Below are 27,564 nucleotides of genomic sequence, written 5' to 3'. Positions count from 1 at the left end.
CTCCCAGAAGAATTTACTTAATACTGCAGCAGAATGTCTCTAATCAGAAGACATTGATTTGTTGCCCAGCCTTCAGATTTTTGCAAGGCCATGAAAGTACTGATGATACTATTGACGTTTTCTGTTTGTTTTCTCCCCTGTGCTTAATAAACAGAACCTGTTGTGTTTAATAAACAGAACTTAAGTTAGTACTAGGTGTGATCTGGTGGGTAGTTCAACTTCAGTTGAAGTGTCTAAAATGTTCTATATTTTAGACATAATCCAACTCCCAAGAATTTTTGTTTCAGTAACTGGGACAACTTCCAAGTTAGTTTTGTGAATCCTTTAATATCTCCTGCCAGACTCATTAATTCAGTTTGTTTACCTTGGGAAAAGCATAGTTCCAGACTCTTATTTATACTTTCTATACAAACCATCCCCTTCAATGAATGTGGTGGTTCAACATTCAGACTCAAGCTTTTCAGTAATTTATCCTGAAACCTGTTTGCTGTGACTTTGACAGCAGAAAATGATTAAGATGAAGAAGGAAACCAAAATTATAATATGTAAATTACCAACATTAAAAGATGTGGAATTCAAGAAATATTTCTATTTTTATATTCCACATCTCAGATTTTAAGACTCATAAAGCTGAAAAGAATCTCAACCAGCTCTGGCCTTACAGCTCAGTTGGTTAGAACATCATGCCGAAGTGCAGAGGTTGCCAGTTTGATCCCAGATCAGAGCACATATAGGAAAAGCTTGATGTTCCTGTCTCTCTCTCTCCCTCCCTCTCTCACTGAAATCAATAAAAATAATTAATTAATTATTTTTTTAAAAAGAATCTCAACCAACCTGACCTGTGATGGCGCAGTAGATAGAGAGCATTTGTCCTGGAATGCTGAGTTTGCTGGTTCAAAGCTGTGGACTTGTCCTGTCAAGGCACATGCAAGAGGCAACTATAAGCTGATGTTTCCTGCTCTTCCCCTGCCTTTCTCTCTCTCCTCTCTCTAAAATCAATAAATCTTAAAAAAAAAAAAAAACCACACAAATAAAACCCCTCAACTGGCCACAGATCAGTTGAAGTGCAAAACATCAGCCCCAGACAAGTGTTGCCTGGTCAGGGATCCCAGTTGGGACGCATGTGGGTGTTTGTCTCTCTATCTCCCCTCCTCTCACTTAAATTTAAAAAATAAAATTAAATAAAAAGAATCAATCATTTTAGATCACTGTTTTTTAATCTTTTCTTATGGATCTTACTGAGATTATCATGACAGCTATGGATTCTCTTGTCAGAAAAATATACTCGCATACAAAAGTTTGTTTAGATTTAAGATATTCTCACTCCTAGTCTGTTCACGGATCCTAGGTGAAAGAAATCCCTGTTCTAGTTCCAAGCGTGTCCTCAGGGGTCAGGAGAAGTTTCGTGACCCATCCACAAGCACTCCTCTAGCTGACCGCTCCTATTCATCTATTGTTCTTCCACCATTCTGTTTCTGTCCTTAAAACCAGTTATGAATTTACAAAACTTAAAGAAAGGACTAGGAGTTTTAAGTTTAAAATCAACTGTTTCAGCTTTGGTTTACCCATCTAGGAGATTAAAGTACAGTAAGACACAACATTTTTAAAAATTTTTATTGATTTTATAAAGAAACGAAGAGAGAAGCATTGATTCATTGTTCCACTTATTTATGCATTCATTGGTTGATTCTTTTATGTGCCCTGACAGGGGATCGAACCCACAACTTCAGCATGTTGAGACGACACTCTTTAACTACCTGAGCTACCTAGCCAGGGGCCCCAAAATATTTAAATCATTGATTTAGAAAAGCCAGAGAACTAAGAAAAGTTTTTTTTTTATTATTTGCTGTGGTTATTCAAGGGCTAAACCAAGATCCTTAGTTGATGTAGGCTGCTTACATCTAAATTCATCATACGTCTGTCAAATCACAAGTAGTGATTTTCAACCTTTCTCCTCTCATGGCACACATAAGCTGATTACTAAAATTGTGCAGTACACCAAAGAATATATTTTTTTCCTGACAGAAATATAGGTATAATTTTGATTCATTCACATAGGATGGCTTTTGTTGCCTGTTGTCATTTTTTTATTTGACTAAGGGAAAAGAGGTCAGTGCCCCGACTAAACAGTCAAATATTGCATGTTTTAAAATTTTTTGCCGGCACACCAGTTGAAAATTGCTGCTCTAGAGCACTAGTTCTGTTTATTCGTTCTGTCTACCTTTCTTTTTCTTGTACCTCCAAAAGTTTCCACCACCCCCCCCCCACAATTACTGTGCTCATCCTGACTTACCGAGCCTTTTGGAGGAGGTACCAAATGGAAAACATCACAGTAAGTGTAAGTTGCCACTTACTATCATTAGCTAACTCTGGTTCTATTGTCTCCTAGGAATGTACCTGTCATCGCATTACTCAATTTCTCTGTATTTTAATATCTTCATCTATAAAATTGAACATATTACCGTTTATCTTACAGCCATCATGTTGTGAAAATAAATGTAGCACCAGTTCAAATAAGTGACAACTTTCACTATTTCCTGCTAACATCTGTCACATTCTTTTTTTTTTTTTTTGGTAACAGACAGAGATAGAGAGAGGGACAGGAAGGGAGAGAGATGAGAAGCATCAATTCCTCATTGCGACACCTTAGTTGTTCATTGATTGCTTTCTTATGTGTGCCTTGACTGGGGGCTACAGCAGACCGAGTGACCCCTTGCTCGAGCCAGCGACCTTGGGCTCAAGCTGGTGAGCCTTGCTCAAACCAGATGAGCCCACGCTCAAGCCAGAGACCTCAGGGTTTCGAACCTGGGCTCTCCTCATCCCAGTCCAATGCTGTATCTACTGCGCCACCGCCTGGTCAGGCCGTCACATTCTTGATTGGAGTTAGGCAGGTGTGGCCCTGTACTCAGTGCTTATCTCCTTTGCAGTATTGTTGGATAATTTATTCAGCATTAACAAAGTTTCTTCATTTTAGTCACTGCTGTGTTGGGTTGGGGGATATGTCATGTTCTCATTTTCGTTTCTCATAATTTCTTTATTGATACTAATAGCAACTTAAGCAGTCTTTTCTTTTATATGAAGCTTTATATAAAATTTTCTGCTTAGTTTTTTATTGTTAAGATGACAATTATTTTATTTCCAATAAGGAAATACTTGATATAAGAGATTCTTCTTTTTGAAGTCCAAGTTTCTATCTCTAAAGTGATAGAGAACAGCTAAAATGGGACAAAGCTGAGCTTCTGATTTGATGCTTACACAGGCCAAGAGCCACCACTTTGTCTCTGATTTGAAGGGGTGGGGGTAGAACTTGTAATATGATAAGAAGAAAAATTTCAGCTCTTAATCCTTGATCTTGATTATGTTCTTATCATTTGAAAATATTATTAAGCATACCCTTAGTAGTTATGTAGTTATTCATAATATGTTAATTATTCCAACATAGACATTATAAAAAATTAAAATGTAAATTAGGATGAGGTTTTTTTTTTTATATTCATTTTTTTAGAGAGGAGAGGAAGAGACAGAGAGAAAGAGGAGAGACAGAGAGAGAGAAGAGGGGGAGGAGCTGGAAGCATCAACTCCCATATGTGCCTTGACCAGGCAAGCCCAGGGTTTCGAACCGGCGACCTCAGCATTTCCAGGTTGACGCTTTATCCACTGCGCCACCACAGGTCAGGCTAGGATGAGTTTTTTGGGTTTTTTTTGCAATAAATCAGTATATTTTATTTTTTAAAAGCAAATCAGTGAAGTAAAGGACAAAACCTTTGGTTCACTTATGTATTTATTAATGGAAAAATTTATAATGCAAATTCACGCATTAAAAAACTTAGGTACAAATTACAACATTACAGATAACCTTTTTGTTTGTTTTGTTGCACATGGAAACCTTAGAGACTCAATTCATTTTCAAGAGATTTAAGTAACGAGTGCTCCAAGAAAGTATTACACAAATTGGAAGCATTTTGGATTTTTTAAAGTATATTTCAATACATAAATTTGTATGCATGCTTTAAACAAATAGTTACACTATATTTCAAAAATGAGAGTCTAAACAAAATGTATGACCAGCACCAGAATTTGTTTCTGATTTTAATATTAATCTGACATAGCATTAGTAACCGTGTTGTACTGAAACATGTATGCAATCTGAATCATGATTTGTTAAATAATATACCCCCATACCCCGAGAATATTTAAGCTGGTCATAAAGTTAACATTGTGTTAAGTATATAAGCATAATCAGTTATGGACAGGCTCTTGTATAAATTGCTGTTTAGCAATATACAAACTGCCTCAAAGATTTATGCTTACAGGTAGACATTCAATTATACCAATAAAACCACATGTCCTGAAAATATGGGCATATTTTAAGACAATTTTGTTAACCATTAATAGTCCCACAGTATGACTGAGTAATAATAAGAACCTACTTTAAAAGCAAAACAAGTTAATCAGTATAGTACATGATTGATTCAACATAGTTTCCAGGGAACAGACCAGTCACTCGATTGCAGACTCCTTCATACCAGCCGTCATCATTCTTCTTTATCACATAAATGATTGCACCCTCCATAAATGATAGCTCGTCATCCTTGTCTTTTGTATAATCATATATTGCCACAACTTTCTCAATATAATTCTTGGGGGCCCAAGCAGGATCCCCATCTGCATATGGGTCATTATACTGAACTACTGCAGCCTCCTCATCTTCATAGTCCACTGGAGGCGGTGGTGGTGGAGGTGGGGAGTCGTCAAACATGGGCATGTCATCTGGTGGAGGTGGTGGTGGTGGAGTTGGACTATCAGCAACTGGTCCAATGGTGGGTGGTGAAGGCGTAGGCACGGCAATGGGAATGCCAGTACTGCTGCTGCCACTGTTTTCTCGACTTCCACTTCCACCACTACTTCCACTGTGTGTCCTCGGTCTCTGATTCAAAGAAGCTGTCCTTCCTGGGCTATGCTGACTTCCAAGCCTAGCAGGGCTTGTCATATAGTCATTAGGAACTGTTGGGGGTTTAACAGGTTCCAGAGTTTTGTAAGGAATATTTCGTCCCAGCGTCCCTCGGCCTGACATGGGAGGACTGGGCGGTTTCTGAGTAGGAGGATTTGTTCTCGACAGTGTGCCAGTTCTTGTGGGCTGATTATTTCCACGCTTAACACCATGGCCCACATCATCCAAAACTGTATAGTCAATAGGTTTTCGAATATACCTTACAGGTCGCTCCATGTTTGCTGGTGCTATTATTTTGTGACTTCTTGATGTATTCTTATTTGTTGTTAAAATACCGATCTCTCTTCGAGCCACTTTCTCTTTATGGATGTCCACGGTCTGTGAGATGTGATTGATGGAAGACTCCATTCTCCGAAGCTGAGAGGCTTGGATGTCCAACAACTGGAGTACATTGTTGGCCAATGCATTTATTTGATAAGCAACACTAGCTAGGGATTGGGTTGTATAGGCTTTGGTCTCTTCTAAAGCTTTTCTCTTGTCTGTAGCCTGTATGTAGTTGTTCTCACAGTAGTCCGCCACCCGGGTCAGGTTCTGGTAACTCTCTATCAGCGCCCTCTTGCCAGATGGAATCTCCTCCTCTAGTAACATCTGCAGCTCTGCCATCCCCCCCCCCCCCCCCCCCCCCCCCGCATCGCTTCCTCTCGCGTTAAAGAGACAGAGGCAGCAAGGTCCGCGAAGGTTCCGAGCACCTCACAGCCCGGATACAAACCGCCTACCCGCCCTCCCGCCTGGTATTGGATGAGTTTTTTTTAAGAGAGGTTCTATTATTTTCTTCCTGAGCACTGGGGGCTCATCTAACTTGCATTGTCTTTGGAAATCATTCTTTTGTCTAATCCTTTGGACCCAGCTCAAGCCCTGACTCCTGTTTAATATACTGCTTACAAAAATGAGCGAGTATTTTAAAATGAATATGAAGCTATAAATATCCCCTAATTTTTGTGAGCAGTGTAGCTTACACCATTTCATTTCTAAAACTGAATTATAAAGTACCCAAGGTTAGAGACAATGTCTTATCTTCTGTATCCAACAACAATGCTTAGCACAGTTTTGTGAACATCGTAACTATTCAGTACTGTATGTACTTGTTGGTTCATTTAGTGGAGTCATTTCAGAGTAGCATTTCATTGATTATTAACAAAAGGGAAAAAACATCCTTAGCCCTATTCTACCGTAGCAGTTACGGATTTTATTTCTCATATTATTCATCTAGTATGAGTAAGGATAATCAAGTCTATCTCCATTTACAATTTTGTGGAAATAGATATACTGTGTCTAATGATTAAATGATTTGATTGAGGTATCACAGGAATACCCATTTGAGAACAATACCAGTCTGAGAACAACACCTATATCAGCACCCACATCTGTTTCTGTTTCTTAAGATTTCTGTCTTTGCCCTGGCTGGATAGCTTGGTTGGTGAGAGCATCGTCCAGATATCCAGAGGTTGCCGGTTTGATCCCTGGCCAGGGCACATACAGAAACAGGGTGATGTTTCTGTCTCTCCCCCTCCCTCCCTGTCTCTCTAAAAATAAATAAATAATTAAAATTTTCTGTCTTTTAGTGTCTTACCAAATAATGGCTGAGTACTAAACCATAGCATTTTCTTTTTCTACTTTCTGTATAGTTAATTTGTGTTGGTGTTATTCATGCTCCCTCTGTTTGGGTGTACTGCTTTTATATTTTATATCTTGCAGATTTCTGTTCTTCTGATCCTGTGAATTTCAACCAGTGTGCTGCAAAAATTTTAAAGCGTGCAGTAATACTGAACTGTTCAGCCAGTGGCACTGACCTCTTTTTCCCTCAAATAGAAAAAAAATGTCAACAGCCAACACAATAGCTGTCTGGTGTGAATGAATCAAAATTATACCTTTTTTTTTTTTTGGTCAGATAATCAAAAAGTATATTTTTTGGGTGTGCTGCAGAATTTTAGTAATTAGTTTATGTGTGCCATAAGATGTAAAAGGTTGAAGATTGCTGTTCTGGGCCAGTATTATCTCCTTTGATTGTAAAGGCCCTTTTAAATTTTTGTAATTAATTATTTGCAATTTATAAACTGACGGAAAATGATTTGACTTTGGGTGATGGGTATACAACATAATCAACAGTTCAAATGCTATAAAAATGTTTACCTGAAACATGTACTCTTTATTTATCAATGTCACCATGTTAAAGTTAATTTTATAAATAAAATTAAAAAATTAAAAAAATTATTTGCAATTAACTTAGAAATCGTAGCTATTCAGTTCTATGATTATCAGTGTGTTAACATCATAACCTTGTTGTTGTATTTCTATAGTCATCTTCTTATTCTCAGTAGTGAAACTAAATCTAGAACAAAAAAAATAAGTTTATTGTCAACTGCAAATCAGAATAACAAAATAGATGAAAGCCAAATGCTGGTCTCCCAGTTTAGAGTTCTTTGGTGTCTTTGTGAATTACATCATTCTTTCATAAAAAGTACACTACTTTGTACTTACCAATAAAATTCACTAAATTAGATCACTGTTACCAATTGCAATATAAAGGTGTTGGAATTTGCCTGACAGATATATCAGTCACCTTTTTGCTTCAAAATTTCAAGGACTTATAATAATAAATATTTCTTTTTCTTGCTCATGGCTATGCAGGTCAGTTGGGATGGCTCTGCTCTGGGCTAGGGGTTAGATTAGGTCTGCTCCATTTATCTTCTTGTACCAGCAGCATCCTGGACATGTTCTTCTCAAGAGTGCGAGAGTACAAGTCAAACCACCCAAGCACATTCAAAGTCTATGCTTCTATTATGTCTGGTAAAATCCCATTAGCTAAGGCAAGTCAGTGAGTGGCCTAGGCTAACGTCAGTGGAGCAGGTTTTATGTGTGCTCACTCCACAGCAGAAGGCTGTGCAGAGTTATAGGGCAAAGGATCTGGATATCAAATCATATTAAAGAGTGAAAAACTGATGGAAATAATTCAGTCTACCACTGTAGGGAAGCATGCCATTAAAACAATTATAAATGTGCTATTATAGGTTCTTTTGGACTGTAAACATGACAACACTATTTTTCCATAGGTAACATATGTTATTTGACTACTATATTTTGAAAATTCTCCAAGATCTGAATTTTTTTCAAGAATACCTCTTTAATCTAAAGTTATTTTTTAGTAGAAATGAATATGAGTAGAAATGATAGCAATATTAGTTGCCTTACATGCTTTGTTTGAAAAAGAAGTAGAATTGCTGATTGAAAAAATTTAAAGGAAGGATTAAAGGGGGATAAAGTAGAAAACTGCCTAAACAGAAAGCATTCTTGTTAGTAAGCTGTTAAGAGATATAAATTAAGCACTTGGAATTGAAGTAGAGAGACAGAGTTAAGTTGGATTAACTCTTAGTGTGGAGGTTGATTTCAGAAATGCAGAAAGGCACTGCAGAAAAGACATTAAAATATCTATTGTTATTTAGACAAGTAGGGGTATAGTTCAGAGGTGCTATGTTATAATTGTATGATTAGCAATTTATTAAAAGCGGTATTAATATAACATTTTTTTTATTAAGTAAGAAGAAAAGAGACAGAGATACAGACTCCCACATTTGCTGGACTGGGATCCACCTGGCAAGCCCCCTACCAGCTGATGCTCTTCCTATTTTGGGATGTTGCTTGGCAACCAAGCTATTTTTAGTGTCTGAGATAGTCAGCTTACTGGAACCAATGGAGCCATGGCTGTAGGAGGGGAAGAGAGAGAGAGAATAGGGAGGTAGAGAGATGGAGAAGCTGATGGCTGCTTCTCTTGTGTTCCGTGACCAGGAATCGAACCTGGCACATTTATATACCAGGCTGATACTCTACCACTGAGCCAACTGGCCAGGGCCAATATTTTCTTATTAAGTACAAAAATGAGTTTTTATATTAGTATTGATGCCTACTAAATCCTGCAGTGGAATTAGTAGTTCCCTAGAAGCTTTTTTCTTCCTGCAGTGATGCTAGGTGTGACTGCTCAGTTTGTTAATATTTATTATTTTCTTTTTGCCTTATATTTATTCTTAAATAGAAAAATTTTATTTTGAAAATGACACCTTTTACAACCTACATTGGTAATATTTCATAGAAGACACAGAATTCACTTTGAGCAGGTTGGAATGCTATAGAAACTCAGAGGAAATGGTGCTTTATTATGATATGTATTGTTGTGATATGTATTGTATCTCCTTTAATGTTATGAACAAGGAAATTAAAGGAGATGTGTATTGCAAAGCTATGTGCAGTATTAAGCATAACCTAGTCATGGAATTGAAAGTTCAAAACTTTTTTGTCACGGAATTGAAAGTTAAAAAAAAAAATAAACAAAAAAGCCACCCATAAATCAAAAACACCTGTTTGTTTAAGCTATTTAAAATTGGTTTATCTGAACCTCATGGCCATTTGAAACTGATTAAATCCTTTCAGACTTTTTCTACTGTATATTTACTTTGTAAAAATATTAAGCAAATACACTATTGCTTTGCAAATGTACATTAAATAACGTGCAGTGTTGTAAAATTTTTTTAAAAAGTTTATTTTATTTCTGGTACATGTATCTGACTTATAAAATAAATGTATTCATGGCAATATATATAAATTCTGTTTTTAATTATAGACTTGAAAGATTATAGATTCATAGAAGTTACAAACATAGTACATAGAAGTCCTATGTACCTGTCACCTGGCTTCTCCTGATGGTGACAGGAGACTAATTTTTAAATAATTGATGAATCTTTTTTGTCTTCTCTAATAAGCCTGCTTTTTAAATACCTAATTTTCTTTAAAGAAAGGACACCCTTTTTGTGCCTGATCCTTTTTAGCTTTCAGAATTATGAAGTGTCGTATAAGGATCCTTATGCCACTTTGCTTTATTACAAATACATTCTTCTTCATTTTCTCCATTTCCAGATGGTAACATTGATTGGGAAGAGATTATATCTCATCTACTTTCTTGGTGTATTTCTCCCCAGAAATCTTAAAGCTATATAAGCCCCATTTTACGCCTTATATTAATGAAAAAACATATATAGTTGAATATTCAGATTTATTGTTTTGAGTTTATTTTGGTGGTGTTTGAAAACTTGAGATTAGAGATTTTAAAAAACATCATCTCTTCTTTTTTTTCCTTTTAGCCTGATAATGAAATTTCTTCAGATTGTAATCATGTAAGTATGATTTTCTTATAATTTGCTCTATGTGCTATATATGATGACAAATATTTGGACACTTTTTCTGTTGTTGTTGGGAACATTATGTTTTTTAAATTTTTTAATCGTAAAAAGAAGATAATAAACTTTTTTTACAGACCATGGTAAATTTACAAATACCCTTTCCCTGTAGAAACCAGCAAGTTCTGCCAAGTAAAATTTCTATACTTACGTTTAAGTTTTTCTACAGCTACCATATGAAGTAATTGTTTCTGTGCTTATGAAGTTTACAAAATAAATTAATGTATTTTAAAGTTCTTTTCATTTAGTCATCATAAAATCATCTAATAGTTACGTAAGTGACTGTAGTTTCCTCAAAGCCTAAACTGTTTACTCTCTGGCCCTTTGCAGAAAAGGTTTGCTAAACTGCTCTTATAGATAGCAATATAAATAAGAAAACTTATTAAAGCAGTTTTTTATTTTTGAGAGAGAGAAAGGGTGAGAAGCATCAACTCATAGTTGCTTTCACTATTTATTTATCTATCTATCTATTTATTTATTTTAAGTAAGAAGAGGGGAGATAGACAGACTCCCATATGCACCTCGACCAGGATCCACCTGGCAACCCCCGTCTGGGGTAGATGCTCGAATTAACTAAACTATCCTCAGCACCTGAGGCCAATGCTGGAACCAGCTGAGCTATCCTCAACACCCAGGGCTGATGCTTGAACCACTGGAACCACTGGCTATGATAGGAGAAAAGAGAGGGAAGGGTCAGAATGAGGGGAAGAGAAGCAGGTGGCCACTTCTCACATGTGTCCTGACCAAGAATTAAACCCAAGATGTCAGCATGCCAGGCCAACACTGTCCACTGAGCCAACCTGCCAGGGCCTGCTTTTACTTTATTTGTGCATTGATTATTGCTTCTGAAAGAGGGAGCAGAGAGAGAGGAATGCAACTCATAGTTGCTTTCACTTGAGTTATGCCTTGAGTTTCCCAACCTGCCTTGACTGGGGCCATGCCAGTGTCCCCTTTCTCAAGCCAGCAACCTTGGGCTTTTCATTCCAGTGACCTTTAGGCTTAAGCTGGGGAGTTTTGGGATCATGTGGACAGTTTCCCCACTCAAGCCAGTGACCCAACACTAATGAGCCCTCACTCAGAGCTGGAGACCTCTGGGCTTCGAACTGGCGACCTCAGTGTTCCCTGTTGATGCTTTATCCACTGCACCACCACCAGTTAGACTAAAGCAGTCTTTTAAAAATATTTATTGATTTTTTTAGAGAGAAGAGAGAGAAAGAGGGAGAGAAAGGGGCAGGAAGCATTAACTCTCCCACATGTGCCTTGACCGGGCAAGCCCGGGGCCTCAAACCAGCGACCTCAGCATTCCAGGTCAACGTAAATCAGTCATTTAAACATGTGTATATATGCTTTGGCCTCACATTTCTCCTTCTGGAAATTTATGTGTAGTTATACTTTAAAAAATGGTTTAAAAGTGTCTCTTTTTTTTAGATTTTATTATTTTTGAAGAGAGCGGAGAAAGAGAGGGAGAGTGAAAAAAAGGGGGGAGAAACAAGAAGTATCTACTTGTAGTAGTTGCTTCCTGTATGTGTCTTCACAGGGCAAGCCCAGGGATTCGAACTGGTGACCTTAGCGTTCTAGGTCGACGCTTTATCCACTGTGCCACCACAGGTCAGCCTAGATTAAAAACTATTTATAAAAAGGATATTTGTTATGGCATTATTTATAAAGCAAAAGATTGGGGGGGGGGAGTAAAAATTCATCAATAAACTCAATCTGACAGAGAGAAAGCCCAAAACAAAGCTGATGTGTGCCTTAGAGCCCCAAGGGCTAGAGAATATGAAGGATATGAAAGGAAAGTAAGGACAAATAGTATACAGAAAACAGGAGAGCCGATGTCATAAAAAGATTAGGACACACACAGAGAAGAACTTGTGAATGAATATACAAGGGGAAGATGGCCATCTAAAAGAGGAGAGAGGCCTCAAAAAAATCAGTACTGTCAACACCTCGATCTCAGACTTATAGCCTCCAGAATTGTGAGAAAATAAATTTCTGTGTTTAAGCCACTCAGTCTGTATTTTTATGAGAGCCTTTGTGGTTTGGCACTATAATTTTCCCATTATAGGTAATGGAACAAATTTTTTAAAATGAATAACTTTACACTTAATAGGGAGTTCAGGGATGAATTAATGTCATTAAGAAAGAAATAAGATAGTTATGAACAAATTTTTGGCCAATGAAATTGAAAATATTGATGCAATGGACAAATTCCTAAAAAAATAAACTTAGCAAAACTAATGTAAGAATTAAAAAATGTGAATATGGTTATTCATATTAACCCAATATTTATTTTAGAAATTGAATCTGTAAATAAATACCTTCCCAATAAACAAAACTCCAGGACCAGATAGATTTATTGGTTAATTTTTACAAAAATTTAAGGAAGAATAACACCGGTCTTTCAGAGAATAAAAACATGGAAACATTTTCCTGTTCATTATGAGGCTAACAGAACCTTAATATCTCCCAACAAGGATGTAACAAGAAAGAAAACACAGAGCAGTGTCACTCATGAACCATAGATGGAAAAATGGTAAGCAAATTAGTAGCAGATTGAATCCATTAAAATATAAGAAGGGAAATACATCAAGACTGAATTGCTTTCACTCTAGAACTGGGATTAAATTTAATATTTATAAAATTAATTTCAATGAAGAAGAAAAATTATGTTTTCTCAGTAAACATACATATTTAAAAACCATTTGATTAAATTCAATACTAGTTTTTTGAGCTTTTAATATGGGAAATTTTCCACATGCATAATTAGACTAAAGATTGCAGTCTAGGTTAATCTACAAAAATCAGTCGTATTCCTGTTAAGCAGCAATGAATAATTAAAAATAAAATTAAGAAAATTTTATTTACAGTAGCATCAAAAATGAATCAAATATATAGGAATGAATATAACAAAAGGAATGTAGTTAAGCTTATGGTGTCAAGGTTTTTAAAGGAATGGAGATAAATATGCCTGGAAACTAGACTCTGGCCACTCTCTGTCATAAAAACTGATCTATGAAAGTATTGTTGATTGAGAAATCTGTGGCTAAACCCCAAAAACTAAGCTCACAGTTAGACTTTTTGGTTTAAGCAGAATTTATCTTCTACTACCTATTTATATTTTCTCTGAAAACTTCATCAGGGATTTTGGTTTTAATCTTTTTCTTGACTTTTAAAAAAAATTTTCCTTAATTAAAAAAAAAAAAAAAAAAGTATGCCCTGGCCAGATAGCTCAGTTGCTTAAAACGTCCTAAAAAGCAGAGGTTGTGGGTTTGATCCCTGGTCAGGGCACATACAGGAACAGATCAATGTTTTTGGTTCTCTTTCCCTTCCTTTCTCTCTGAAATCAATTTAAGAGAAAGAGAGAGCAAGCAGTGAGCCTGATGATGTGGTGGCGCAGTGGATAGAGCATTGAGCTTGGACGCTGAGGACCCTGGTGGTGAAACCCCAAGGTCACTGGCCTGAGCATGGGCTTATCTGGCTTGAGTGCAGGCTCACCAGCTTGAGCGTGGGGGTCACTGGCTTGAGTGTGGATAGACATGACTCCATGGTCGCTGGCTTGAGTCCCAGGTCAGTGGCTTGTGCAAGGGGTCACTGACTTAGCTGGAGCCCCCCGTCAAGGCACATATGAGAAAGCAATCAATGAACAACTAAGGTGATGTAGCTACAAGTTGATGCTTCTCATTTTTCTCACCCTGTCTCTTGCTAAAAAAAAAAGTCTGAATGGTAGTGTTTTATTTTGCCTGTACCTTTTTATAATCTATAAAATGCAAATACATTTTGTTTTTCTTATATGTTTCTTAGCCGAAGTGTGACTATACTTTATCTGACTTTGTACAAAGAACTTTTATAATTTATTTGTGTGATAGTTTATCATAAATCACTTATATTTGTTGTAATTGATGGTAAATTTCATATAATTCTAACTGAAGTTTATTTGTTCTTTCTCTTGTACCTAGTTGTTGTGGAATTATAAGCTGAACCTAACTACAGATCCCAAATTTGAATCTGTGGCCAGAGAGGTTTGCAAATCTACTATATCAGAGGTAGGTTGTAAAAGAATTTTGTGGACATTTAATGCGGTAGAAGAGAAAATTACATCTCTTTACCAGACTAATCATTAAGGGAGGAATGACTCATTCAGTTACTTTACTTTTCTTGGAATTCACATCTGTATTGGTTGAAAGGTAGAACAAGGACAGTGTAATTCTACTTCTTTTTGTTAACATTCACCTACACTTAATAGTAGGATGCTGTTGATTCAGACAAGTTGATAATCAGGCTCTGTTGGTACCCAGAGAATACAACTGCTTCTGTCATCAGCGCTACTCTCCCACATTTTATAGTCTGCTTATGTCTGAGGCATACTAGTGTGGTTTCCCCAGGAGGCTTGTAAATATTTCTAAGTATTTTGACTATATAGTTAGATCCATTGAATTACAGAGGCATGTACTTCAAATAATAGGAGTCAGTATTAAAAAGGTGTATAAAAAGATTATATAGATTGTTATAAATGAATGTTGAATATAAAGACAAATAATGAAAATATTTAGCATTGTAGAGATAGATGCTAATTGGGAAAGTTTTTCAGTTATTTCTCTTGGCTTAGTATGAACAACTAATACTAGTGAAAAATTGTGATATAGAAATTTTTATTATATTTTTTGTAATCCATGATTGAAATTCTGGGAAGTCAGAGATTTCTGCATATTGATGTATAAGAATCACAAAGCCCACAGGTGCTATTTTCCACCTCAAAGTTAATAATCATAGATCTTGCAACATGTAGATCTGTCCTCACACTACCCTATTTGATGACTTAAATTGGGACCGTTCTGTCCTGAGCTCTTAAGACTCTGTTCCAACCAGATAAGCTCTCAGCTTGTGTTCCTCACTTAAGTCATTATGGGATTTTGTAGAAACTGTTTCTTCCTCAAACCTTCTAATCTTGGATTAGGTATGTTTTATTCTCTGACCCTTCTTTATGTTTACCCTCGGGCTTCAGAATAGAATGTTCTATCTTTGAAACATTGATTTTTAGCTTTAGTTTCAGTATTCCGCTCCTCAGAATAACTTGGCTAGCTATATGACTAGCTATACATACCAGTTTGACTGCCATGTGCGAATGTAACTCAGAGTATATGCAGATTCATCAGAATAATTTCACTCTTTGCTTGCTTATAATATATATGGTCAAAGGGTTTAAAGGAGTGAAGATAGGTATGCCTGGAAACTAGACTCTGGAATATCTCTCTTCTCTTCTCTTCTCTTCTCTTCTCTTCTCTTCTCTTCTCTTCTCTTCTCTTCTCTTCTCTTCTTTTCTCCTCCCCCCCTCCCTCTCTCTCTCTCTCTCTCTCTCTCTCTCTCTCTCTCTCACACACACACACACACACACACACACGCTGACTTCCTTATAATACATATGTAATGATAATCCTCTTGTAACTTTTTGGGGTGTTGTGATTCTATAAAAGATTCAAATAACAAGGGCACTCTCCCCTTCCTAGAGGGAGATTGTAACAGGGTCAGGAAAATTAAATATCAGGAGAAACACAGTTAACAAATAGATATTTTATTCTACATCTCCCTTCTATCTTCTTTTTTAATTTTGGAATACTACTTTCAAGGAGAAAAACAACATCACAAGAATACCTGCAAACCAAGCTTTTATATACTATCCATGATTGAGCCAAATACTACCTACTTTCCTCCTGCTTCATGTCAGAAATAGAGTTCCCCAACCACTTCAGATTTACTCTCAATCATAAATACGTTGATGATTTAATGCTGGTTTTTGCTGTTACTCCTAGAAATTTTCCTTTTATCATATTAAACTTCTGTGCAGTAGAATGCCTAAAGAAAAGCATAAACTTCTAATTCAAGCACTATCCTATTCTAGTTGGTGGTGAACTGAATACAAATACCTCTGTGTTTCAGTAAAATCTCGAGTGATTTAAAGTAAATATATGTTTAATTTCTTATTGGAGCTCCATTCAAATTGTGCTCTTGTTTTTTCTTCAGATTTTTAAACTGCCAGTTACCCACTATTAGAGCCTATCTGTATGCTTCTGCTGCAGTAAAATTTTATACCCAGGTGTCTGCCATTAGTCCTGTTTTGTTTTGTTTTTAAATACATGATTTTTTCAGTGGTTGAATTACAAATGATGAGATTTTACAAGGAGCTATTTTCCCTTTTGAAAATGAACTCTGTTTTGCTCAAAAAAAAAATTCTGTTCCTGGGAATAACATTTATTAGCCGTCCTTTTAGGCGTTAGGGCAGGCGGAGGTGGGGGAAGAACTCAGGTTAGGCTGAAAGAATGGCATTCATCTTGACTGTTGAATATCCATGCTGCCTCTTTGAAGCCAGTGTAAAATTATTTACTTAAATTCCAAAGTTTGCTTCTTTAAAAGTAAACACAACTCTCTGTCTTGAACTGAGTCTTTGACTTGGTCTGGAGTTAGACATAAAGAGACCCAGTGGCCCATAGGGTAGTAAGTGTATCAGATGTCCTCATGCAGCACCTTTTGGGAGAGATTGTTTTTGTTTAGCCCTATAATACACATTTATGGTAAGTGATGTAATAGTGGAGAATGGTCTCCCTTGATTTCATAAAACCAATAGAATGAAAAAATTCCCTTCTGATTTATATTCAGAATAAATATTTACATTTGGTTCCTTCCTCTCTTGTCAAACTGCCGTTTTTGTTTGTTTTCATTTATTGCTCTAAATGTAATAATAGACTTTTTCCAAATAACCTTCTTTTTGTTTCAAACTTGTAACCCTATAAGTGAATTTCACTTTTTTATGCCTGAATTTCAATGTCTTTTGGTTAGTTTGCTCCATTAGAACTTGTGGTTTGATATGCACTTTGCAGGACCCCTAACCATGTGGAATCACTGTGTGCTTGATCTACTAGATTATGTCTAAACCACCCAAATTAGATCTGCAGTGGCTTTTCTCTTCCCAGACTTCTTGCCAGACTGCACTGAACATCACTTTAAACATGATTCTTTTCCAAACCACAATGGTGAAGCTGAGGTTTTAATAAGTTCAAAAACACATGTCCATATTTGTAATTCATTCAGAACACATTAATGTCATGTCAAGAAGTAATATTATGCCTTTCCTCATTCCTCCCCTTGGCCATTAGGTTTATCTAACAATACAAGTTTGCTTTGTAGCTTGGCTTGGGACATGCAACCTGACTTCAGTTTTGCACCTGTTTTTCAGACCTATTCTCTAGATCAGGCGTCCCCAAACTACGGCCCTCTGAGGCCATTTATCCGGCCCCCCACTGCACTTCCGGAAGGGCCACCTCTTTCATTGGTGGTCAGTGAGAGGAGCACTGTATGTGGCAGCCCTCCAATGGTCTGAGGGACAGTGAACTGGCCCTCTGTGTAAAAAGTTTGGGGACCCCTGCTCTAGATTAATCTCTTCACTGTCCATTGCATTCTTTGCATGCATAAAGGAATTTCTCAGTAGAACCATTTAGAATGTTAAAAGCTCTCTTTAATTATATCTCAGTAAAGCTGGGTTGTTTGTTTTTTGAGAGCAAGGAAGGGAGAGAGAGACGGGAACATCGAGCTGCTCCTGTATGTGCCCTGACCAGGGAATCAAACGGACAACCTCTGCTCTCCAAGACAATGCTCCAACCAGCTGAGCTATCTGGGCCAGGGCTTAATTTTTCTTGATTTTTAGAGAGAAGGAGGGAGGGAGAAGAGAAGCATTCATTTGTTATTCCGCTCCAGTCATGCATTCTTTGGTTGCTTCCCATGTGTGCCTAACCAGGGATCAAACATGCAACCTTGTTGTTTTGGGATGACACTCTTATCCAACTGAACTAACCAACCTGGGCAAAGCTGAATTTTTTTTTTCTTTTTTTCCAAGTGAGAGGAGGGGAGATAAGAGAGACAGACTCCCGCAAGTGCCTCTGCCAGTATCCACCGAGCAACCCCTGGCTGGGGCCTATGCTCTGCCCATCTGGGGCCATGCTCGCAACTGAGCTATATTTTAGCACCTTAGGTGGAGGCTCCACAGAGCCGTCCTCAGTGCCTGGGCTTATGCGCTCGAACCAGTTGAGCCATGCTGTAGGAGAGGTGGAGAAGCAGATGGTTGTTTTTTCTTTGTGCTCTAACCAGGAATCAGATCTTTGACATCTATACGGTGGGCCGAAGTTCTGCTGCTGAGCCAACAGGCCAGGGCAACAAAGATGAAATTTTTAACAGCTCTTTTAACTACACTTGGACATGAGTTCTAGCTTACGTTTGTATATGTGTGTATTTTCCTGTAAAAACACATTAATGAGGTATTTCCCAGAGGGCAAAACAATCTGAATAGGCATCACACACTATCAACAAGAAAGTATCAGAAACTTTCTTTTGTAAAAGTTGTTTGATGTGAGAATAGAATATTTGTGTAAACCATCCACTTTCTGTTGAGCAGATTAAAGAATGTGCTGATGAACCAGTAGGAAAAGGTTACTTGGTTTCATGCTTGGTGGATCACCGAGGCAACATCACTGAGTACCAGTGTCACCAGTACATCACCAAGATGACAGCCATCATTTTCAGTGATTACCGTCTAATATGTGGCTTCATGGATGACTGTAAAAATGACATCAACATTCTGAAATGTGGCAGCATTCGGCTTGGAGAAAAGGTGTGTACTACACTGGCCTCACCAAAGGGGTATTATGAATTAATAAATGAAAAACTTTGTATAACTGGCTTGGGGAAAAAATTTAGGGCTGGAGGTGGCCCTTAAGTTGAAGTTCAGACAGTCTCAATATCCAAAGCTAGTTGACCTGTGAATGCATTTTATCTTTTTGAGACAAAATGTTTCAAAACTATAGAGAAATAGAAGAATTAATACCTGCTAAGAGTAGTGTTACCTTCAGAATACTAAAACATTTGCTGGTTACCTGTAACATTCTCTGGCAAGGCATTTTGTAGTCTTGTGGGAATAGTAGTTGGGTTAGGAGAGACTTGAGTTCTCAAGACTTTCTGTGAATACACCTCACTGTTGCCATTAAAAAAATCTCTCAGCATGCCAGTACAAAGGAAGATTTTTAAATATTAGAAAATTTTAAGATATTTGAAATAACTTCTAGTTAGAAGAAAGGTACTCTATAAATGTGATATACATAAATATATATATTATCTTCATCAGAAGAACTTGTTTTAGTAAAGACAGAAAAGAAAATAACTACCTAAGTAGTTCTTCTTCCTTAATTACAATATATCTGTTCTAATTTTTATCTTTATTAGTCTGTTGTTCAGAAGGTCACAATGGAGGTTTGACCAGGTTTAATCTGAATTGTTTGCTCAGAAAATATGAGAGAAACTCCTGAGAAGTTAACAGATTCCAGTAAGAAAGGTAGTCCAGGGCCGTGTATGGCATCAGGTATTAATTGCCGCTGTTCATTAATTTGCTGTTTAGGAAATAGGAAGAAAAATAAAATACTTTTGTCTCTGCCCCGTGTATTCATTGCACCATGCTTGGCAGGCTTCCATCGCGGAGGAAAGGGGGCCTGGTGTTGTATGACAGAGCTGCAAACTGCACGCACAGTTCAGATAAAGGCTTTAGTGCTGGTTATTGTCTTGCTGTCACCAAGTGCCCTTTCCCTCATACCAGCACAGGGCTCTGGCCCTTTCTCAGGGTACCTCTATCTTGAGAGCACTGTGAACTTGGCGTGAAGTTTTCAGGCAGCTAAATAAAAAAGAAGGCCATGGTTTAATAATGAAGGCAGACTTTTTTCCCTTTCCAGCAGATTCTAGAAATGGCACAGAAGCACTTAAGTCACCCTGATAATTCAAGGAGCTTCTTTGACTTACTTAGGGTTATTGGAGATTATATCCAATTTCCACTCTTACTCTTGTGTGTGTATGTGTGTGTGTGTGACAGAGACAGAGAGAGAGGGACAGGTAGGGTCAGACAGAAAGGGAGAGAGATGAGAAGCATTGATTTTTTGTTGTAGCTCCTTAGTTGTTCATTGATTGCTTTCTCATATGTGCCTTGGCCAGGGGGCAACAGCCTGAGCCAGTGACCTTTTGCTCAAGCCAGCGACCTTTGGGCTCAAGCCAGCAACCATGGGGTCATGTCTGTTATCCCATGCTCAAACCACCAACCTCACGCTCAAGCCGGGTGAGCCCTCACTCAAACCGGATGAGCCCACACTCAAACTAGCACCCTTGGGATTTTGAACCTGGGTCCTCCACGTTCCAGTCCAAAGCTCTATCCACTGTACCACCACCTGGTCAGGCAGCCACACTCACTCTTTTTAAAATCTTCACGTAAGTGTTCCGGACACACTTTTCAGGAATCAGTAATGATACTTTTTCATATTTTTTATTTTTATTTTTTAAAGATTTTTATTTATTGGTTTTAGGGAAGTGGTAGAGGGAAGAGCGAGAAGCGCCTCAACTCTTAGTAGTTGCCTCTTGCATGTGCCCCGACTGGGCAAGCCCAGGGTTTCAAACCAGCAACCTCATCATTCCAGGTCGACATCCCATCCATTGCGCTACCACAGGTCTGGCCAGTACTTTTCCATATTTTTGATTAGTAGTCCATGCTGTTGAGTAGACCATTACAATTCACTTCTCTTTGTAGTTCTTTCCTCTTGGCTGCCAGGATAATCAGTCACTAGTTAGCTTCCCACTAGCCATCTGAATTGTCAACATAAAACCTGCTTTTAGTGTCATGTATGAGTTAAGTTTGCAGTGAATGAAATGATTGCAGAAAATAGTAGTGCTAGAGCCCAAAGACAGAACAGTGAGGGTTGTATGTTAAAATAACAAAAGATGCCTGACCAGGTAGGTGGTGGTGCAGTGGATAGAGCATCAGCCTGGGACACAGAGGATCCAGGTTCAAAACCCTGAGGTCACCAGCTTGAGTGCGGGGTCGCTGGCTTGAACATGGGATCATAGACATGACCCCATGGTTGCCATCTTGAGCCCAAGGTCGCTGGCTTAAGCAAGGGGTCACTTGCTCTGCTGGAGCTCCCTCGTCAAGGCACATATGAGAAAGCAATCACTGAGCAAGTAAGGAGCTGCAATGAAGAATTGATGCTTCTCATCTCTCTCTCTGACTCTCTGTGTCTGTCAAAGAAAACAACAAAATAGAAAAAACATGAGAATCTGCTAGTATACTCTTGCTTCCTCACCTTTTTTTGGATCACCAAACCTTTTGAAATTTAATGAAAGCTATGAATCTCCCTTGGGAAAAATATATAAAACCCACATACAAATTTTAGGAGTCTCATAGAACCCCAAGGTTTTAGCCAGGCACCTTACATTCTGCAACTTGGATAAGTTTATAAACTTCTCTAAGCCTCTATTTACTCATCCGCACAATAGATATCACCACTCTTTTTTTTCTTTTTATAATTCAGTGAGAGGAGGAGAGAGAGAGAGAGACAGACTCCTGCATGCACCCCAACCAGGATCCACCCAGCAAGCCCACTAGGGGGTGATGCTCTGCCCATCTGGAGCATTGCCCCATTGCTCAGCAACCAAGCCCTTCTTAGTACCTGAGGTGGAGGCCATGGAGTCAGCCTCAGCACCTGAGGCCAGCTCGCTCTAATCGAGCCATGGCTGCAGGAGGGAAAGAGAGAGAGAGAAGCGGGGTGGGCGTATGGAGAAGCAGGTGGCACTTCTGTGTGCCCTGACCAGGAATCAAACCCGGGACATCCACATGCTGGGCCAACACTCTAGCAGCCAACCAGCCAGGCCAGTACCACCTTTCTTACCACCTCTTCACAGGTCTATTAGGAGAGAATGTAATGTGAAAATTTTCATGAATTACTTGGAAAGTAGTGTGCTATAGAACAACCTCTATTACAACAAAATGGGGAAAAAAACTATACTTTTTCTGGTTGAATTAAAATTTTGTTTAAAGTAGATGTTAGGTATCTTTTTATCATGTACAGATGACTTTATAGGCATGGTATCTTACTACAACAAGATTTTTTATATGTGTATAAATAAAAGCACTGTATTTTCTGCTGCTTTGGCTTGCTGTAGTAATGGTTATAGTACCTCTCAAATTATTGAATCATATCTTTTGAATATAGAAGATTAGGATTCTTGAATAGAAACTATCTAGGGGAAGTTTCTCATTTTGAATGAATGAATACTGTGGTTGCTACGGGGATGATGCATTGTACAGTGAAAAGTAATTGGATAGTTTTAGGAAAACTCTCAAAAGCGGTTTGTGTAAGTGATGGTAATCTTTCTAAAATCACATTAAGATAAATCCAAACATCAAAGTGAATATTATACTACAGATTGTACATATTTGGGTCTTTGTGAGCAGAATAGAATAGACGAAAAGAGAAAGAAGAGTCTTTATTATATCTATGGATTCTGTGGGTTTTTTTGTTTTTTTTAACTTGACTAAAAGCACCATATTACTTGGGAAATACTTAGACTTTCAGAGGTAAATAAACAAAGATTTATGCAATGTTATTTCAATATGGACATGAGTTATGATTAGAGCATTCAGCTGATTTAATTCTTTTAAATGTTTCTGACATTTTAAACTTGAAAAACTCAGATTCCTATAATATTTCTAATGCTAACTAAGCTCTACATAATTTCCCAGTATCTCTATTTCCATTTTTACCGTTCAAGTATTACATTCTAACCAAAGATTATTGACATTTTCTGTAACTTCCATAGTGTGATTGGTTCCTACCTGATTTCTCAATAGAACATCAAGCTCCAGCCCTGGCCGGTAGCACAGTTGGTTAGATTATCGTCCCAATTCGCAGAGGTTGCAGGTTCAACCCCAGTCAGGGCACATTCAACGAAGAGATGGATGTCTCTGCCTCTCTCTCCCCCCTGCCTCTCTCTCTCGAAAGTCAATAAGTAAAATTTAAACACACACACACACACACACACACACACCAGTAACTATATGTTCAGGTTTCTTTTTTATGCAAATGATGTTTATTTGAAAGTCATTGTGAGAGTTTTAAAATATTAGTATCTTAAAAATGAATGAATGAATGAATGAATAATAAAATATTAGCATCCTTACTATTTTAGGATGCACATTCACAAGGTGAGGTGGTATCATGCTTGGAGAAAGGCCTGGTGAAGGAAGCAGAAGAAAGAGATCCCAAGATTCAAGTCTCTGACCTCTGCAAGAAAGCCATTCTCCGAGTGGCGGAGCTGTCCTCAGATGACTTTCATTTAGATCGGCATTTATACTTTGCTTGCCGAGATGATCGGGAACGGTTTTGTGAAAATGTAAGTCAATTCAGAAACTGTTCTTTTTTCTTTTTAAATATTTTTAAGTACTCTATTCCAAAATTTAAACAACAAAAACCTAACAGAAACCTCACATGTAGAAAAGCTACTGAAAATGGAAGGTGTAACTGGTGTCAGGGTAACAGAAAATGATACATGATGCTCAGCTTTGATTTAACATCTAGTTAGCATTAGGCTTCTGACAGTCTCCACTCATTTTTTTTACTTTATCTAACTTCTCAATTTCAGCTCTTAGGAATCTATTTTATCGATAGGAATCCTGTTTTAGCAGGGAATCCCATTCACATCTATTCCATTGCTAAAACTTTTCCATGTTGCATATTTATAGCTATATGTTTTGACTAAGATGAAAAAAAACAACAGTTGGCTAGTTTTTAAAACCAAATTCCTGATTATTACCCATAGACCCTTACTGGACAACTAACACTTTAAAAATAAGAGTCTCTATCTTTACAGCACAGAACTGAGCATAACTTGTACACACTCCCACTGTCTGCTGTTTTTTGATTTAACAGCTTTAACTGTCAAAGCCGCTAATTATAAGAGTTTTATGTTGCAAAAAGGTAGACTCATTGACACATCTTTTGATTCCCTAATTAACAGTCTATCTGGAAATAAATGACAATAGTCAGTCATGGGGGGAAAAATTCATCTTTACTATAGGCACTATTTTCTTTCAAGGCTAATATATTTTATAAATGGCTGAGCCATTTGTTCAAAGGTACTCAAATTATATATATTAATTTAACAGAAAGTTCTATATAGTATTATGGGTAATGTCCAGCATAATTACTTAGCTAATCATCATTATCTTAATGTCTGTGTTTCATCTTGTAGACGCAAGCTGGTGAAGGCAGAGTATATAAGTGCCTCTTCAACCATAAATTTGAAGAATCCATGAGTGAAAAGGTAAGTATTAGTTTAAAACAAATCAGTATTTTGCTTATTTCTTAAAAGCTTCCTCAATTCATCTCCAATAATATTCTTATAAACTGAAAATAAATTACTGATAAAGATTACCCTTTTTAGAGGTAAGATACTTGGCTTTTAGTAGGGAACTAAAGCATCTTTTGCTGAAGCCAAGAAAATGAAGCTTTATGTGTAATATCTGGACATTGGAAAGCCAGTTGGGAATCGGTATGGAGAATAAAATGGGTGAATTTTATATTGGAATCACATTGAAGTCAGTCCTACATACTTAGGAAGTTTAGGCTAACCAAACCAGTATGTTTCATGGGTAATTAGCTATTTAATTTTTCAGCAGATCTCTCATTAAGTCTTTTCTTTTTTTTTTCATTTTTCCGAAGCTGGAAACGGGGAGGCAGTTAGACTCCCGCATGTACCCGACCGGGATCCACCCGGCATGCCCACCAAGGGGTGATGCTTTGCCCCTCTGGGGCGCCACTCTGTTGTGTCCAGAGCCATTCTAGCGCCTGAGGCAGAGTCCACAGAGCCATCCCCAGTGCCCGGGCCATCTTTGCTCCAATGGAGCCTCGCTGCGGGAGGGGAAGAGAGAGACAGAGAGGAAGGAGAGGTGGAGGGGTGGAGAAGCAAATGGGCGCCTCTCCTGTGTGCCCTGGCCGGGAATCGAACCTGGGACTCCTGCACGCCAGGCCGACGCTCTTCCGCTGAGCCAACCGGCCAGGGCCTCATTAAGTATTTTCATTACTGCTAGTCCTCTGTTCCTACATGACTGCAAGAATCTTTTTTTTTTGGGGGGGGGGTGACAGAGACAGAGAGAGGGACAGACAGGAAGGCAGAGAGATGAAAAACATCAATTTTTCGTTGCGGGACTGCTTTCTCATATGTGCCTTGACCAAGGGGTGGGTGGGGGTTATAGCAGAGTAAGTGATCCCTTGCTCAAGCCAGCGACCATAGGGTCATGTCTGTGATCCCATGCTCAAGCCAGTCAGGCTTAAGAATCTTTTTATAACTTTTAAAAGTAATTATTTTTGGTTTTATTTTTTACCCTGTCAGATACTTCCCTATGCAGCTAAAGAAATGTTTTTCATTTCAGTTCCTTTAATGTTGAGTAATTATATAGAAAGTATAGAATAGAGCCTGACCAGGCAGTGGCACAGTGGATAGAGCAGTGGACTGGGACGCAGAGACCCAGGTTTGAAACCCCAAGGTTGCTGGCTTTAGCAAGGGTTCATCCAGCTTAGGGAGGGGTTGCTGGCTTGAGCATGGAATCATAGACATGACCCCATAGTTGCTGGTTTGAGCCCAAAGGTCTCTGGCTTGAAGCCCAGGTCACTGGCTCAGGCTATTGCCCCCTGGCCAAGGCATACATGAGAAAGCAATCAATGAACAGCTAAGTTGCTGCAATAAAGAACTGATGCTTCTCATCTCTCTCCCTTCCTGTCTGTCTGTCCCTATCGATCCCTCTCTCTGTCTCTGTTTAAAAAAAAAAAAAAAAAAAAAAAAAATATATATATATATATATATATATATATATATATATGAATGTATATATGATCTCTTCCAGAGTATTATGTTAGTGCCACTTTGATTCTGGTGAAATTTATTTTAGGAATATTGGTGAAGAAGGAAAGAATACTTTGTCAGGTTCATGTTTTAGAGTCTACCAAATATGTATGTGTTTAGGACAGCTGCTGTTGCAGCAACAATCAGCCATTCACTATAGCATTCCGGGGCTCCCCACCCATTTACCTCTGCCTCTTACCGTACTAGCATGTTTGTGTTCAATTTTAACCAAACTTAAAAAGATAGGCATTTTGGTAACAACTACAGTTGTTGACATGTACTTGGCCGTGAGAGATACATGTGAACAGTTGAAATCAGCTGAGCAGTCCTACAACTCTCCTGCTGCACTCTCTACTCAGTGTCGAGAAGCACTAACAACCCGCCAAAAGCTGATTGCCCAAGATTACAAGGTCAGTTATTCATTGGCCAAATCCTGTAAAAGTGACCTAAAAAAATACCGGTGCAACGTGGAAAACCTTCCCCGGTCCCGAGAAGCCAGGCTGTCCTACCTTCTGATGTGTCTGGAGTCAGCTGTGCATAGAGGTGAGATTTCTTTCTTTTTATCCTTTCTATTCCTTTTGGATTCACAGTCTAAAGTTCTGAGTACCATACCTTTTGCCTGTATTTGCTGTTTTGAGTACAGCTTTGCCTTGTGACTTAGGAGTCTTTATAAGCATGACTCTGGGAACTGAAGGGTTGGTATCCCCACACCTTGTTGAAGGCCTTTCCTCTTAGCTCAGTAGTCCCCAAATTTCTTTTTCTTATATATCCTGGCTTGCTTTTTTTAAAAATACAAAGTAAAGAATATTTCTCAAATCCAAATATTTTAATTTTTTAAAATATGTATATATTATACAGCATTTTCAGGAGAGTTGGTGTCATGTAATGATTTAACACATGAGCTCTGGGTCAGAGAGACATCTCTTTAAGTTATGGCTCTGTCATCAGACTAATGCTGATTGTCCATTGTTTTCATTTTTTAATTTCTCCAAACCTTATTTTTTTTATCTTTAAAAAATAGTATTACCTATGTTGAGTTTTGTTACAGTTGTTGACATGTACTTGGCCATGAGAGATACATGTGAACAGTTGAAATCAGCTGAGCATGATCTCATGAGGTTATTTGGCATGATAAGTGATAGGTAATGTTATTATTATAACAATGATGATATTAAATTAAACAGTAAAAGGTGAAAGGAGAGTCAGGCTTATGCTCGGATTAGTCCGAAAGGCAACCCCTGACAAAGGAACCGAGAAGGGTGGGTATAGAAAGAAGGCCGGGGTTGTCTTTCTTAAAAATGACTATAGGCTGCAAAAATGACATTTCTACCTCTTATTGAATAAATAGTGCTGGGACACTTGATTAGTGATTAAAAAGTTTTATGGGGAAAAAATCAATCATTAAAGAAAACAGAACTTTTTGGTGATTTTTTTTTTCATATCTGGATGTTAAAAACAATGGAATAGCAACTAGAGCCAATTTATGGTGTTGGAGTGAACACCAAACAAAGGACACTTTGGAAACAATTGGGTAATGTTGATTATGGTCTGAGTATTAGGTGAAATTTACCT

General features: G+C 37.9%; 1 protein-coding gene and 1 pseudogene across 4 annotated transcripts in view; one reads left to right on the top strand and one right to left on the bottom strand.

Annotated features, from left to right (window-relative positions):
* The window catches only part of GLG1 (golgi glycoprotein 1), a 158,205-nt gene that overhangs the window by 79,830 nt on the left and 50,811 nt on the right, over positions 1–27,564 (top strand). For all 4 annotated transcript variants that reach the window (XR_010727036.1, XR_010727035.1, XM_066242350.1 and 1 more), the window contains exons 2-7: positions 10,141–10,173; positions 14,193–14,279; positions 18,677–18,892; positions 23,281–23,484; positions 24,343–24,414; positions 26,352–26,535. Coding sequence is in view for 2 of the 4 variants with exons in the window: in XM_066242350.1 (XP_066098447.1) it covers positions 10,141–10,173; positions 14,193–14,279; positions 18,677–18,892; positions 23,281–23,484; positions 24,343–24,414; positions 26,352–26,535 (796 nt within the window). In the remaining 2 variants the exon portion in view is untranslated. The remainder of the gene's footprint in view (positions 1–10,140; positions 10,174–14,192; positions 14,280–18,676; positions 18,893–23,280; positions 23,485–24,342; positions 24,415–26,351; positions 26,536–27,564) is intronic.
* Positions 3,710–5,642, bottom strand: LOC136313040 (abl interactor 1 pseudogene; annotated as a pseudogene).

The sequence above is a fragment of the Saccopteryx bilineata genome, chromosome 9, assembly GCF_036850765.1.
Source record: "Saccopteryx bilineata isolate mSacBil1 chromosome 9, mSacBil1_pri_phased_curated, whole genome shotgun sequence".
In the NCBI taxonomy this organism is placed as follows: domain Eukaryota; kingdom Metazoa; phylum Chordata; class Mammalia; order Chiroptera; family Emballonuridae; genus Saccopteryx; species Saccopteryx bilineata.
The sequence above is the reverse complement of the archived record's forward strand: the minus strand, read 5'-3'. Positions and strand labels throughout refer to the sequence as shown.